The 12,710-nt window shown below is 41.6% G+C and overlaps 1 protein-coding gene across 1 annotated transcript in view; it reads left to right on the top strand.

Moving 5' to 3' along the window:
- The window catches only part of LOC132585202 (secretory phospholipase A2 receptor-like), an 85,680-nt gene that overhangs the window by 54,517 nt on the left and 18,453 nt on the right, over positions 1–12,710 (top strand). The window contains 2 exon segments of the mRNA XM_060257009.1: positions 6,775–6,910; positions 10,656–10,783. Of these exon segments, the coding sequence (XP_060112992.1) occupies positions 6,775–6,910; positions 10,656–10,783 (264 nt within the window).

Genomic DNA, 12,710 nt, shown 5'->3' with positions numbered 1-12,710 from the left:
GATTAGACAGCTGTAATTAATGGAGGAAATTTTGGCTTCCATCAGTCAGTTATCCCTTGGCTACTAATGCATGTGGTTTTGGGGTGCTTTTAGCTTAAGGTCTGTTGCTTAATTGCAAAGTGAACGCACCGGTGAAAAAATTCCTTTTAGTCTTGTGCATGTTATGACTGTTGCTCTTGAACATCATTCTAGCCAGTTTTTCATGCCTTTGTAATCATCTACTTATACTATTTTATTCAACAGAACCATTTAAACATCCATGCGTCAACTGATAAGAAGAAGGAATGACCCCCCCACACACACACACACCATCACCACCACAAAATCCCTCTTCCCTGACAGTGAGATTCTTGGAGCAGTTCTTGCTACACCATTATCAGAGATTAAATTGATAATCAAGAATTGGATTGATGATCAACAAGGTTGATTATCAACAGCCTGTTCAGCTGTGATGTTCCCATCATAGATTTGCCTGCTTTGGGAATCCTATAAGACCATCTCTGCCTTTACCTTGTTGGCTACTCTGAGGACCTTTGCAGAGTATGTTTGCCAGGATACAGACTGCAAAATTAATACTACAGTTTAAATTAAAGCGGAAGAAAAAAAGAATACTGTTCCTTGCCACTGACCCTCTTGCCTGCTGGCAGGCCTCTAAATCCAAAACTGCATTGTGTAAGCAGCAAAACGCTTGTATTTTCAGGAGATGAAGGGTGATCTCCACACTCACCATCGCCACTGAAGCCTGCTGTGGATCATCCACACTTGTTCTTTGACCATCAGGAGACACATGTGACTGCTCTATGAGGGGCAAGAGGGAAAAGATCCATTCTGTGTTCTTAATCCACTTTTAATTCCTTTATATAATTGATAGGGCTTTTTTGAGCAGGAACGCACAGGAATGCAATTCCGTCTGGCTTGACATCGGGAGGTATGGCCTAATATGCAAATGAGTTCCTACTGGCCTTTTTCTTTAAAAGTCCCTGTGTGAAACAATGGTGATGTCAGTGGGTGTGGCCTAATATGCAAATGAGCTCCTGCTGGGCTTTTTCTACCAAAAAAGCCCTGATAATTGATATCTTTACAAAAGCAAAATAAATTCGTATGCAGTGTCTGGAACATAACGTGAAAACCCAATGTGCCTGTTTTGTACAGTTTGATAAATTATGTCTTATTTCTTAGAATGGTGCATACAATTTTTGATCTGCAGATCTTTTTAAAATGGTATTCACAATCGCATGCAGTACTATCCTGTTTCTACTGTTCTTTTTCTGTTTCATTTATTAATTCGTATTCATGTGTTGAGCCATATAAATAACAAAGACTCATAGGCCAACATTTGAGAAATTCAGACTTTTTAATTACAGAACTCTAAAAAAATACTTTAAAAAAACTTACAGTTGTCAAAAACTAATAAGAATTGGTAGATTGCATTGCATTCAGAATTATGTGCTAAAGAATTTCAGTAAGAATGTACTGTCAGTCATATACATTTGATTTTCACTAACCATGCCAATATTAAAATTTACTCTTCAGTTTGACACAAAGGATGTGAGACTTGAATAATTTCAAAGTATTTTCCATAGAGTTATATTTATAATGTAGAATGTATTGCATTCATTTTTATTATTTATTTTGGCAAAAAAGTGAATTCCAAAAAAGACCAAGCAAGTTCTTTTACTCTTGAAATAATTACTGTTTCTTGTACAAAGACTTTTTATGCCCTAGGTACTATTTTTGTATTTCCGATTTTCTTTTTAAAAGCTCTCATTTTAATATACATGCTGTGGTTTAGTTGTGGGCTGCCTATTAGTCCAAATAAATTGTATCATTATAGAGTATATTGGAGGTGTCTTGTAGAGTATATTGATAGTTTGTTATAGTTTATTTTATTTCATTGGATTTTAGACCACCCTCCTCCTGCTCATGGAGGTGTACAACCAGTGTTCCCTCTAAGATGAGTTAGTGTGAGCTAGCTCACAGTTTTTTAGCCTCTGGCTCACACATTTTTCTCTTGGCTCAGGAAAAATGGACACAGCGCAAGCTAATTTATGGCACTGAAATTTCCCATAGTGCCACTGCCTCATCAGGGCGGGGGGGGGGAGGCAGGGAATGGGAGTGCCAGAAGGGTGAGACCATCACTGTCCTCTACCAAATACCTGGTGGAACTTTTCTGCCATGCCAGCCCTGCGGAAATGCATCAAATCCCAAATGGCACTGATGCTATTTGGTAGAGAATTCCATCAGGCTAGAGCCATGATGGAAAATGATCAGTACGGGTGATCAGTTCTGGTTTTGAATACTGCTCTGCTTTACAGATTTCCTGAAAATAAGAAGCTAGTTCAGTAATGACAAAGTTTCTATTCATTCTGTTAACCAACTGTGCATATTTTATATCTTCTATGTGATCACTCACCAGTGGAACAATCGAGCCTATCAGTAGTCTACCATTCAGTTCCCACATTATTCCCATATCGTTCTAATGCATGCATAGACTAGGTCTAGGTTTGACTTTTATTATCTACTGCTCTAGCATGAAGTAGAAAGAAGCCCTTTCTTAAGGAGAAGGCACTTTCTGCAAGTTAAAAAAAAAAGAGTATCTTCTCACTAGGGTTGCCAAGTCCAATTCAAGAAATATCTGGGGACTTTGGGGGTGGAGCCAGGAGACTTTGGGGTGGAGCCAGGAGACATTGGGGGCGGAGCCAGGAGCAAGGGTGTGACAAGCATAATTGAACTCCAAGGGAGTTCTGGCCATCACATTTAAAGGGACAGCACACCTTTTAGAATGCCTTCCTTCCATAGAAAATAATGAAGGATAGGGGTACCTTCTTTTGGGGCTCATAAAATTGGACCCCCTGGTCCAATCCTTTTGAAACTTAGGAGGTATTTTGGGGAGAGGCACTAGATGCTATATGGAAAATTTGGCACCTCTACCTCAAAAAACAGCCCCCCCCCCAGAGCCCCTGACACCCGCGGATCAATTCCCCATCATTCCCTATGGGAATCGTTCCTGGAGGTGCATAATGGCTGTGGGGGGTGGGGCTTCCCCCGCCGGCCAGCTGGCTGGGGGAGGGGGGACGCCTGTAAAACCAGGGGATCCCCCGCTGGGACCTGGGGATTGGGAAGCCTACTTCTCACTGAGAAAAAAAAGTTCACTGAACAGTATCATATTGACCTCTCTCAGGTCATTTTTTAAACTTCTGGTGCTCATTTATTAAAATAGGTGACACATTTTGGAAAGAAAACCATGTTCTTAATACTTCAAGTTAAGTTTATTACAATCAGAGATCAGAATTCGGAATCAAAGTCATCAGCAAACATTTACATGGGTTCCATATCTTAAATACCCCTTAGATACACTTAACATAAAATGCAATAGTGGATTAAAATATTAAGACTGCTTTTGTCTAATTACACATGCCTGAGCACAAAATCTGGCTTCTTTAAGGGTCATTTCATTACAACAATCTCTAAAAAGGAGAAAAATATAAAACTCATTGGTTCTATCTGGGAAACTGGATAAAATTGGAGTAATATAAATATTTCAAATGTTCTGGTAAAATCAACAGTGTAATAAAACATAATCATTTGTTTCTACTATACTTGAGTGGTATGGGCAGAGAATTCTCTTACAGAATTCTCATACAGAATTCGAGCAAATCTCCCTTCAAGAAGGGCAGATGGAAGGACATTCAATCAGGGCAATGGCAGATGTTTGGGGTATTCCAGCATATAGAGGGTGGACTGAAGTTTTGATTGCAATTCCTAACAGTTCTGTCCAATTGAAGGGAGATATCCCATAATTTATTTATTTATTTATTTATTTAAGATTTATATCCCGCCCTTCCCACAAGTGGCTCAGGGCGGCTTCCAATAGTAGATCCAATCTCTGCTTGATTGTAGTTTTAGGTCCTTGATAGCCAAGATGCGAGAGAGCTATGCTGGAAAAACCTAAACATTGAGGTTTGTCCTCTATTGCCTCCAGCCACCTTGAACAAAAACTCTCTTCCAGAATTAAGGAAATTAATCTAGAGGGGTAAAGATTTCATTTCAGCTAAAAACAAATGACTTGTAGATCTTAATACTTAAGATATTTCCTTATAAGCAGATCCAGTGAAGCTAAGATAATTGTTCTGGGGAAAGAATTTTGGCTGTCATTTCCCATAGCTAAAGTATTTCACATTTCTTCAGAGATGGAGTCCCCACTATTTGAACTGGAAAGGAGAGGGAGAGGGCTTGCGTATGAAAGACTTGTGCATTATTGTGGAGAAACATGTGGTTTTATCTCTTCACAAACAGGTATATTTTACATTTTGTATATTCATAGAAATTAAAACTTTTAGTAAGAATCGTTTGTGTCTCAAGCTAGAACAACTGTGGCAGCATATCTGTCTGTTAATGATACAGAACTACCACAACAGCAGTATAACATGATTTTTGATGTGTCACTGTGCCCTGTCTCGATATTTACATACTGATTTACAATTGGGCTATTAAGATCCCTGCTTTCTGTGTCACTTCCCATAGAGGTGAGGTGGGTTGCAACTACAGACAGATCGTTTCAATAACAACATCTTTTCTTCAAAATGTCTTCCCCTTTGAGGCTCATCTGGTGTCTCCTTCAGGTTCAGAATATTCCTCTTTACCCAGGCTTTTAAATTGAGGGGATTGAATCACAAGCTGTACAAGTGGAACTCTGTTTGCTTTTCTGTATCTTACTTCTTGCTGCAGCACTCTACACCCCTCCTTTAAAAATAGTTATTATCTTGGGCGGGGGGGTGGCTATATGGATTACAGTGTGGTCAGCTGCAACTGGAAAGGGTACCTGTGGGAAGTTAAGATGTCTCCTCTTCTGTGAGACATGCCTAAAATTCCAGATCTAATATATGTAGGCTTAATCCCACTGAAATCAATTAGACCTGTTTCCTGTAAGCAGGGCTTTTTTAGAGCAGGAACACACAGGAACGCAGTTCCAGCTGGCTAGGTGTCAGGAGGTGTGGCCTAATATGCAAGTAAGTTCCTGCTGGGCTTTTCCTACAAAAAAGCCCTGTATTGAACAATGGTGATATCAGGGGTATGCAGATGAGTTCCTGCTGGGCTTTTTCTGCAAAAAAAGCCCTACCTGTAAGTAAAATATATATTTCTGTTGTGCAATATACATTTCTGCTGTGTAATAGCTTATATTTGGAGCATTACATGGTCTCTCTTGCCAAAGACCTTTTTTTCAATATGAAAATAATACATTTTCAGATAATGCAGTACATATTTATGAAGAACATTTTGCCAAGTTTTTCAAACAGACTGAAAATGACTTTGCAATAAATAATGCATACACACTGCATTAACCAAAGATCTGTTTCTCTAGCCAGAGCTATAGTGAGAGTAATGGAAAATATGACCTTGTAATTTGGTGTAGACTGCAAATCCTTGGGGTGCCATATGCTTTTGTGTTCCCCCCTTGTCTCTTTGTAACCCTGTTATGTTTGCCTCTCCCTATAATCAGTTGATTGCTTAGCAATCCATATTTATTAAATAGGCTTTTTAACTGATAGATGGAGGTTCTGTCTATAAAAATTACTTGGCAAACTATTTTTCTGGACTATAGTAAGTTTTGGCACAGGGCCTTCTGAAGATCAAACTAGGTGAGATGCTGGAAGATTCATGGTCCAGCATATTATTGATAACTTGTGGCTACAGGGACCCCAACTCCAACTGGGGCAGCAGTGTAAGGCAGTATTTACTTCTTTGCTTTTACACCATTTTTATAACTTGGTAATTCTATTAGCTTGGGGGGGACCTATATGTTGACTATATTGTTGCCTAAGTGTTGCTTTGGCAGTCCTATGTGTTGCTTTGGCACAGCTGAGGCTGTGAAAATGGTATAGGGAGAGATAGTTACCCTCCTCCTTGCGCTCTAACCTTGATCCAAACACAAACACCATACTTGATTTTTAAAGTGCAGCAGATTCAATCAGGCATCTTCCAGTCTTGTCTAGTTTTTCCTCAGTGTGCTGAAAATACTGTCAGAATGATCTGACATTCCTTTGACATAAGATAAAAAGGTCATGTGCAGACATTTGTGGAAATCCAGTTTTTACACCCATAGTCCACATAGTTTCAGTTCAATCCTAAGAAGAATTATATGCTTCTAAACTATGTCCTTAAACATGGCTTCTAAGGATATAATTCTGCTTAGGACTGCACTGTTTATAAGAAGAAGAAGAAGATATTGGATTTATATCCCGCCCTCCACTCCGAAGAGTCTCAGAGTGGCTCACAATCTCCTTTACCTTCCTCCCCCACAACAGACACCCTGTGAGGTGGGTGGGGCTGGAGAGGGCTCTCCCAGCAGCTGCCCTTTCAAGGACAACCTCTGCCAGGGCTATGGCTGACCCAAGGCCATTCCAGCAGGTGCAAGTGGAGGAGTGGGGAATCAAACCCGGTTCTCCCAGATAAGAGTCCGCACCCTTAACCACTACACCAAACTGGCTCTCCAGCAATACCCACCAATTCCATGAAAGAGAAGTGTGCATTGAACTCGCTCTACTTCTTAAACTGTTATCAAAAAAGCTCACTATTCCTTGGTTAGCATTACACTGAGTGTCATGGCAACGTAGTTGATAGCAAATGACCTGGAACTCCACAGCGTAGTCCACTCTCCTGACAAAGGTGTGTTTCCCAATTATTGCCTATAAACAATAACATTGTGAATAATATATGACACATAAATTAATGCAATTATAAATTGTGAGATCAGTCTTTATGTGGCAACTTCAGTTTTTAAAAAAATAAGAATAGAATTGTGTTTCTGGAATTTCACAAACTGTACTATTTCTCTGCCTTGCATGTGCAAACAGATAACAACTATTGACAGAGAAATTCCAAAAGAAGAGAAACATAATGGAATATGGACGTATTTTGCATTCAAGGTTAAAAAAAATTGTTTGTTTTCAACTTTCTAAAAGGTACAAATATATATATATTATTTATTGAGATATCTTCAGAAAAATAATATATTTTCATTCATTAGTTTACATGGCTTTATAGGAAAATCTCATTTGGTTGCGTCTGCAAGAAAACAAATATTGGAAGTGTGTGGCATACCTGTCATTATCACCAATTACTGCAACTGAATAGTCTCTGTACTTTTCTTGATTATTTATTCATTTATTTATATTTCTAGCACAGCAGGGCTCAGGGTGGGTTACAACAATAAATATATACAACAAATTTAAAACAGTCTATAGTAATAATTCTCTTATTGCCATGGTCAAATCGAGAATGGCCATTGGCTAATATTTTTGGAACAAACGATTGGCCCATCACACATCAGTCAGTGTCTCTGGCTTCCCATTGGTTGACTTCCCTCCCCCACCTACTCAGGCCCAGGAATGTTGAACAAACTGCCAGAAGCAGTCTTCCCTCATAGACAGCCAAATCTCCAACTCTTCACTGCATCCTCTTTGACAATCAGCCTCAGAAAGAGCTATAGAGCTACTGTGGCCTCATGAAAGGCCTCTCAGCTTCCAAAGGCTGCAGAAATAGCCAGAGAGGCCTGACCCTGCTGGGAGTGTTTCCTGCCACCTGGAAAGTGCTAACCAGAGACTGTTGCTAGGCAACACAGGCTGTTGGTCACCAAAGGGAGAGACCTGTGCCTACATTCTGCATCTTTTTCTCTCTCTTCAATTTCTACTGAGAATTGTGATGTATATATTCTGCATACCAATGAGAAAACTCAGGTAGTGTTGTGGGGTTGGTTTCTCCTGATTGGTTAGTTTCTCACTGAGCATGTCTTTTGAAATAGGAGATTCTTCCAGCTGAATTTATTGTAGGATGACTATTAGTGTTCTTTCCCCGCCCCCCCCATCAATAGTCAAGGAGTTTAACACTAATCTGGGATAGCTGGAAGAAAAAAATCTGTGGCGGGTGATTCATGAGGGTGGGGGAGGTGGAGGTATCAATGCTTTGCAGCCTGAGTCCTCCCCATTGTTATTTAGAAATGAAATGACAAAAGGGGAAGACGTAATGTTGAGATGGACCAGACTTAAAAAAAAAAAACAGGCTGCTTCTGCCCCAAAGTAGGTTTCAAAAGATATGCCTAGTTCAAAACTGACCAATAAGGAGAGACCAACTAGCCTGCCGAGGGGGGAGGAAGTCCAAGGGAATGTGTCTTCTTTTAAAGGCTTGAAAGCAGACTTTTAAGGGAAATACTCCTCTAAAAAAACACTCTTGGAAACTAAAGACAAACAGCGATGTGTCCGCAGAATGCTTGAAAAAAGATGTGGCAGGAAAACTAAAATCTGACTGGAAAGTGAGGTGAATGTGGAAGTGTATCTGGTAACAGATTTTTGAAGCAATTAAAATGCAGGGAGAGATGGGCAGTAAAAAGAAATGCAGAAAGGGCCTGAGTCAAAGAAGAACAACAAATACAACTCTTATACTCTACTGCGCCATGCTGGCTCTCATGCTATCACTAGCCTTTTCCCACTTCCCTGTGATACAGGCTGCTGGAAGAGTGGAGCCAGGAAAGCCTGATGACCTGAAGGGAATCTGTATTTGAAGATATAGCAGGGTAGAGGGTGAATGACTCATTCCCAAAAGTCTCACTTCCCATTCAGAGTTTGTGGTTCACTTTATTTCATGAACCAAACGAACCACAACAACAAAACTGCCATTTTCCTGAACCATTTATGGTTCATTATGGCTGGGGAAAGCAAAGAAAAATTGGGGAGACCTCTTCCCATGGACTCAGCTGAGGCTCTGCTGGACTGCCCAGCTTCTACCAGGCAGCCCAGCAAAGCCCACTAAAGAGCTGATCCTGTGGGGAGAGGTCTCCCTGCCAGCTCAACTGGGACTCTGTTGGGCTGCCCAGTTTAAACCAGGCAGCACAGCAGAACCTGCAAAATAGCTGCGCTGGTGGGGATTGCTCTGCTGCAACCAGATACCTCAGCAGAGGCAGGAAAGCAGCTGATCCTGTGGGGAGACCTCTCCCCCCTGGACTCAGCTAGGGCTCTGAGGGAAAACAATTTAAACTGCCTCTCCTCCCAGGGATTGACTTCCACAGGCACCCCACAGCTGCGCCCCAATGGTTAGGGATAGGGGGTGGTGCTTGGAGAGGAAGTGTCCCAGCAACACCCACTTGAATGTGGTGTGTTGCAGAGGGCAATCCTCTACCTTGTGGTGTGCTGCAGGGGCCAATCCTTGACATCAACATGTGTCCCCTAGCTCAGCTGGTCCAAGGGTATGGACTGGGTTGTCATCAGTATCTTGATGACAACTCTATCTGTTGATGGATGGACAGCTGGACTCCACCCCAGAGGTGTTAGCCAAGGTGTCACAAGCCATGTCAGGCTTGATTTAAACAGAGCCAACTGAAATTCAGTCCAATGAAGATAGATGTCCTGTACCTGGATCATGAGGATCTGGGATTGGGAATATGACTACCAATGTTCAATGGGGTGTCTTTAGTGCTGGCCCCAAGGGTGAAGAATTTAGGGGTTATCCTGGATTGTTCCCTTTCCATGGAGACCCAGGTTGCCACTGTTGCTTTGATAGATGAATCAGCCTGTGTAAACTTAAAGCCTGCGCTATTGCTTTAAAAAGCCAATTAAGAGCCATATTAGGTGTGAACCTAAAGCTTGCACTATTATCTCAAACGCCAATTTAAGAGTCATATTTAGCCATGCTTTGTACAGAGAATCACACTTGAATAAGGAAATATATTAAGTTTGATATATTTTATATTAAGGCCTGCATTTTATATTCAGATTCCTATTTTTCCTAAACAATTCTTTAAATAAGGGAAAGATCAAACCATTGGCTCAGGGGAAGTGCTGAACAGTTAAAAAGGAGTTTTCATAGGTACACTCCTGGGAAGGGAGCCAAAAAACAAAAAGCAAAATGTTATCACAGCCTGGCTATCCCAGAATAAGATCCACATTTCCATGGCAATGAGCCTCCTATCTGGCTATACTTATCTCTGGATGGAAGAGAGTTTACAGAACGTATGCAAAAATATTTTTTGTTTCAGAAAATAAATTACTAAAAAAGACACCTGGGCATCAGCTCCTGTAACTAGAGGGGGAAATAGCCCAATAGGATTGGGGCAGAGTCATGAAGTCATGACTAATTAGCCAATTAAAAATAATTGTACCACACTGGTCACGCTATCAAACTGTGTGTGAACTCTTGCAATGGACCTGATTCTTTGAAACACCGATAAACACTTTGGAACAGAAAGATCTGTTTCTGCACATGTTTGTCTCCTGGTTTTATCGATAAACCATATGCCCGCCATCTGGATCACAGTGACTCTGCGACCTCATAGTTCTCTCATAGATTGGTGGAGGGAACACGAGCACAAGTTTGTGTGTATCAGCTTGGTCGGCCTTTATCATCTATGGCTGGCTAAGCAACAGGTTCCCCATCACACTTCCCAGGACCTAAGTACAATGATCCATGCAATGGTCACTTCCAGACTTGATTATTGTAACTTGATCTACATGGGGCTCTGAGCCTGACCCCCCTGCCTCACGCTTATACAGACATCATGATTCCTGGCTCTGTTGCCAGGGTGTCTGGACTTCCAACTTACACACATCTACACTGGGGCATAGCCCTAGCTACCGGCTTGTTACTGGCTTATGAATGAGGCTTAGAACCCAGCCACTAGCAAAATGCTTTTGGAATGGGCTCACGCCCAGCAAGGGGGCCTTCCAGCCTGCTATCATGCGCCAGTCCCCAGCTCTGAAGATCAAGAAGTCGCACTGCCGCCATGAGCTGTCCAGTGATGTGGTTTTCAACCCACCTGAAGGAAGCTATTATGTGGGCTAACAGTACCAGCAATTATCTTTCTGCATATTTAGGACATCATAACAGCTAAACGGGAGCCCCACGTACTCATAGCTCACCTGGACATTTCCATAAAGCAATCAAGTTTATCTACCTTGTGCATCCTGCCAGACGTTCCAAGCTATACATCTTACAAAAGACTGTGCCAGTCAAGATGGGAAGACGACAAAGACCCAGTCCAACCCGGAGACCAACACCATTGTGTATGTTGGGTGTCACTTTAGATAACAATTTGGCTCTATATTGTCACCATAGATAACTTTGTTAAGTGTAGTTAATCCCTTCATCCCCTGTTACTTTCCAAACGTCACCCAGGAGTCTCCCCTTTTCTGAAGTCACATACCACATGTCCCCGCATCATAGCCCAACTGACCAGGTGTCATAGGTCATCTGACCCCCATCCCCATAAGGGTACAGGATAGTCCTTAAAAGGTCTAACCCGTGTTCCTCAGGTGTGCATTTGACAGTATACCTACCCTGCTGTTTAGACTCACCCCCAAAACCTGATCAGTTTTGGGTCCCCAATAGTAAGATACGCAGGCCGTGTCTTGCTCCCCCTTTCCCTTTTTCATCACCATTGGAGCTTCACTGGAAGACTATGATAGGTAAAGTATCACCTTGTCTGTATTTTCCCTTATATGTACCCCTATCTATTTCATATCTATTTTTCCTAGAAATGTATGAATGTTGGGTGAATTTATTTACTTGTATGCTTGACTAATTTTCCTAATAAAACAATTTTATATTTTATCCAAAGATCCTACTCGTTATTTTAAGGGAAATTCTGGAGGTCATCTCCTGTATATATAGATTCTGTATTCTGCTGAGCCATTGTTGCCCACCACTTAAATTCACCAACCTCTCATTGAGGGCAATTTGCCCTTGAACATGACATGAAAACTGCAGCTGGTGCAGAATATGGCAGCACTGTTGCTGACAGTGACACCAATATGGGCTCGCATTCAGCCAGTGCTCCGCCAACTGCAGAGCTGCCTGTAGAGTACCGAATGCAGTTCAATGTGTTAGTGTTACTGTAATGCCCTCTACATGGGGCTGCCTCTGTGCTGAACCCAGAAGCTGCAGCTGGTGCAGAACGCAGCGGCTAGGCTGTTATTAGGGCTCCCGAAATGGGAGCACATACAGCCAGGGCTGCGCAGACTGCACTGACTGCCAGTTGTATACCGGGTTCATTACAAAGTGCTGGTTATCACCTTTAAAGCCCTATATGGTCGAGGACCTGCCTACCTGAAGGACCGTCTCTCCCCATATGAACCCCAGAGAGCACTGAGGTCAGCTGGGAAGAACCAGCTGACTATCCCCGGGCCGAAGGAGGCAAAATTAAAGAATACCCGTACACGGGCCTTCTCCATTGCAACCAGCTCCCGGAAGAAGTGCAGGCCCTGCGGAGCCTTGAACAGTTCCGCAGGGCCTGCAAGACCATCCTTTTTAGGATGGCCTTTACCTGACTGAATGACTGATGATTCGCCTTAAGTGATTCCGCCATAATATTTACACCTAATAGAGTAGCACCAGGAATGTTAATTTTAATTGGAATGTTTTTAAGTGAATGTGATTTTAAAAACCTGTTGTATAATTTATTGTATGGATTGAGATGTTGTTAGCCACCCTGAGCCTGCTTCGGCGGGGAGGGCGGGATATAAATAAAATATTATTATTATTATTATTATTATTATTATTATTATTATTATTATTATTATTATTATTATTATTATTATTATTATTACTATTACTATTATTAGTGTTGACTTTTAAAGCCCTATACAGCCAGAGACCTACATATCTCAAGGACCATCTCTCCCTATATGTGCCTTGTACAGCGTTGCACTCAGTGGAGCAACATA

The sequence above is a fragment of the Heteronotia binoei genome, chromosome 16 (genome assembly GCF_032191835.1).
Source record: "Heteronotia binoei isolate CCM8104 ecotype False Entrance Well chromosome 16, APGP_CSIRO_Hbin_v1, whole genome shotgun sequence".
In the NCBI taxonomy this organism is placed as follows: domain Eukaryota; kingdom Metazoa; phylum Chordata; class Lepidosauria; order Squamata; family Gekkonidae; genus Heteronotia; species Heteronotia binoei.
The sequence above is the reverse complement of the archived record's forward strand: the minus strand, read 5'-3'. Positions and strand labels throughout refer to the sequence as shown.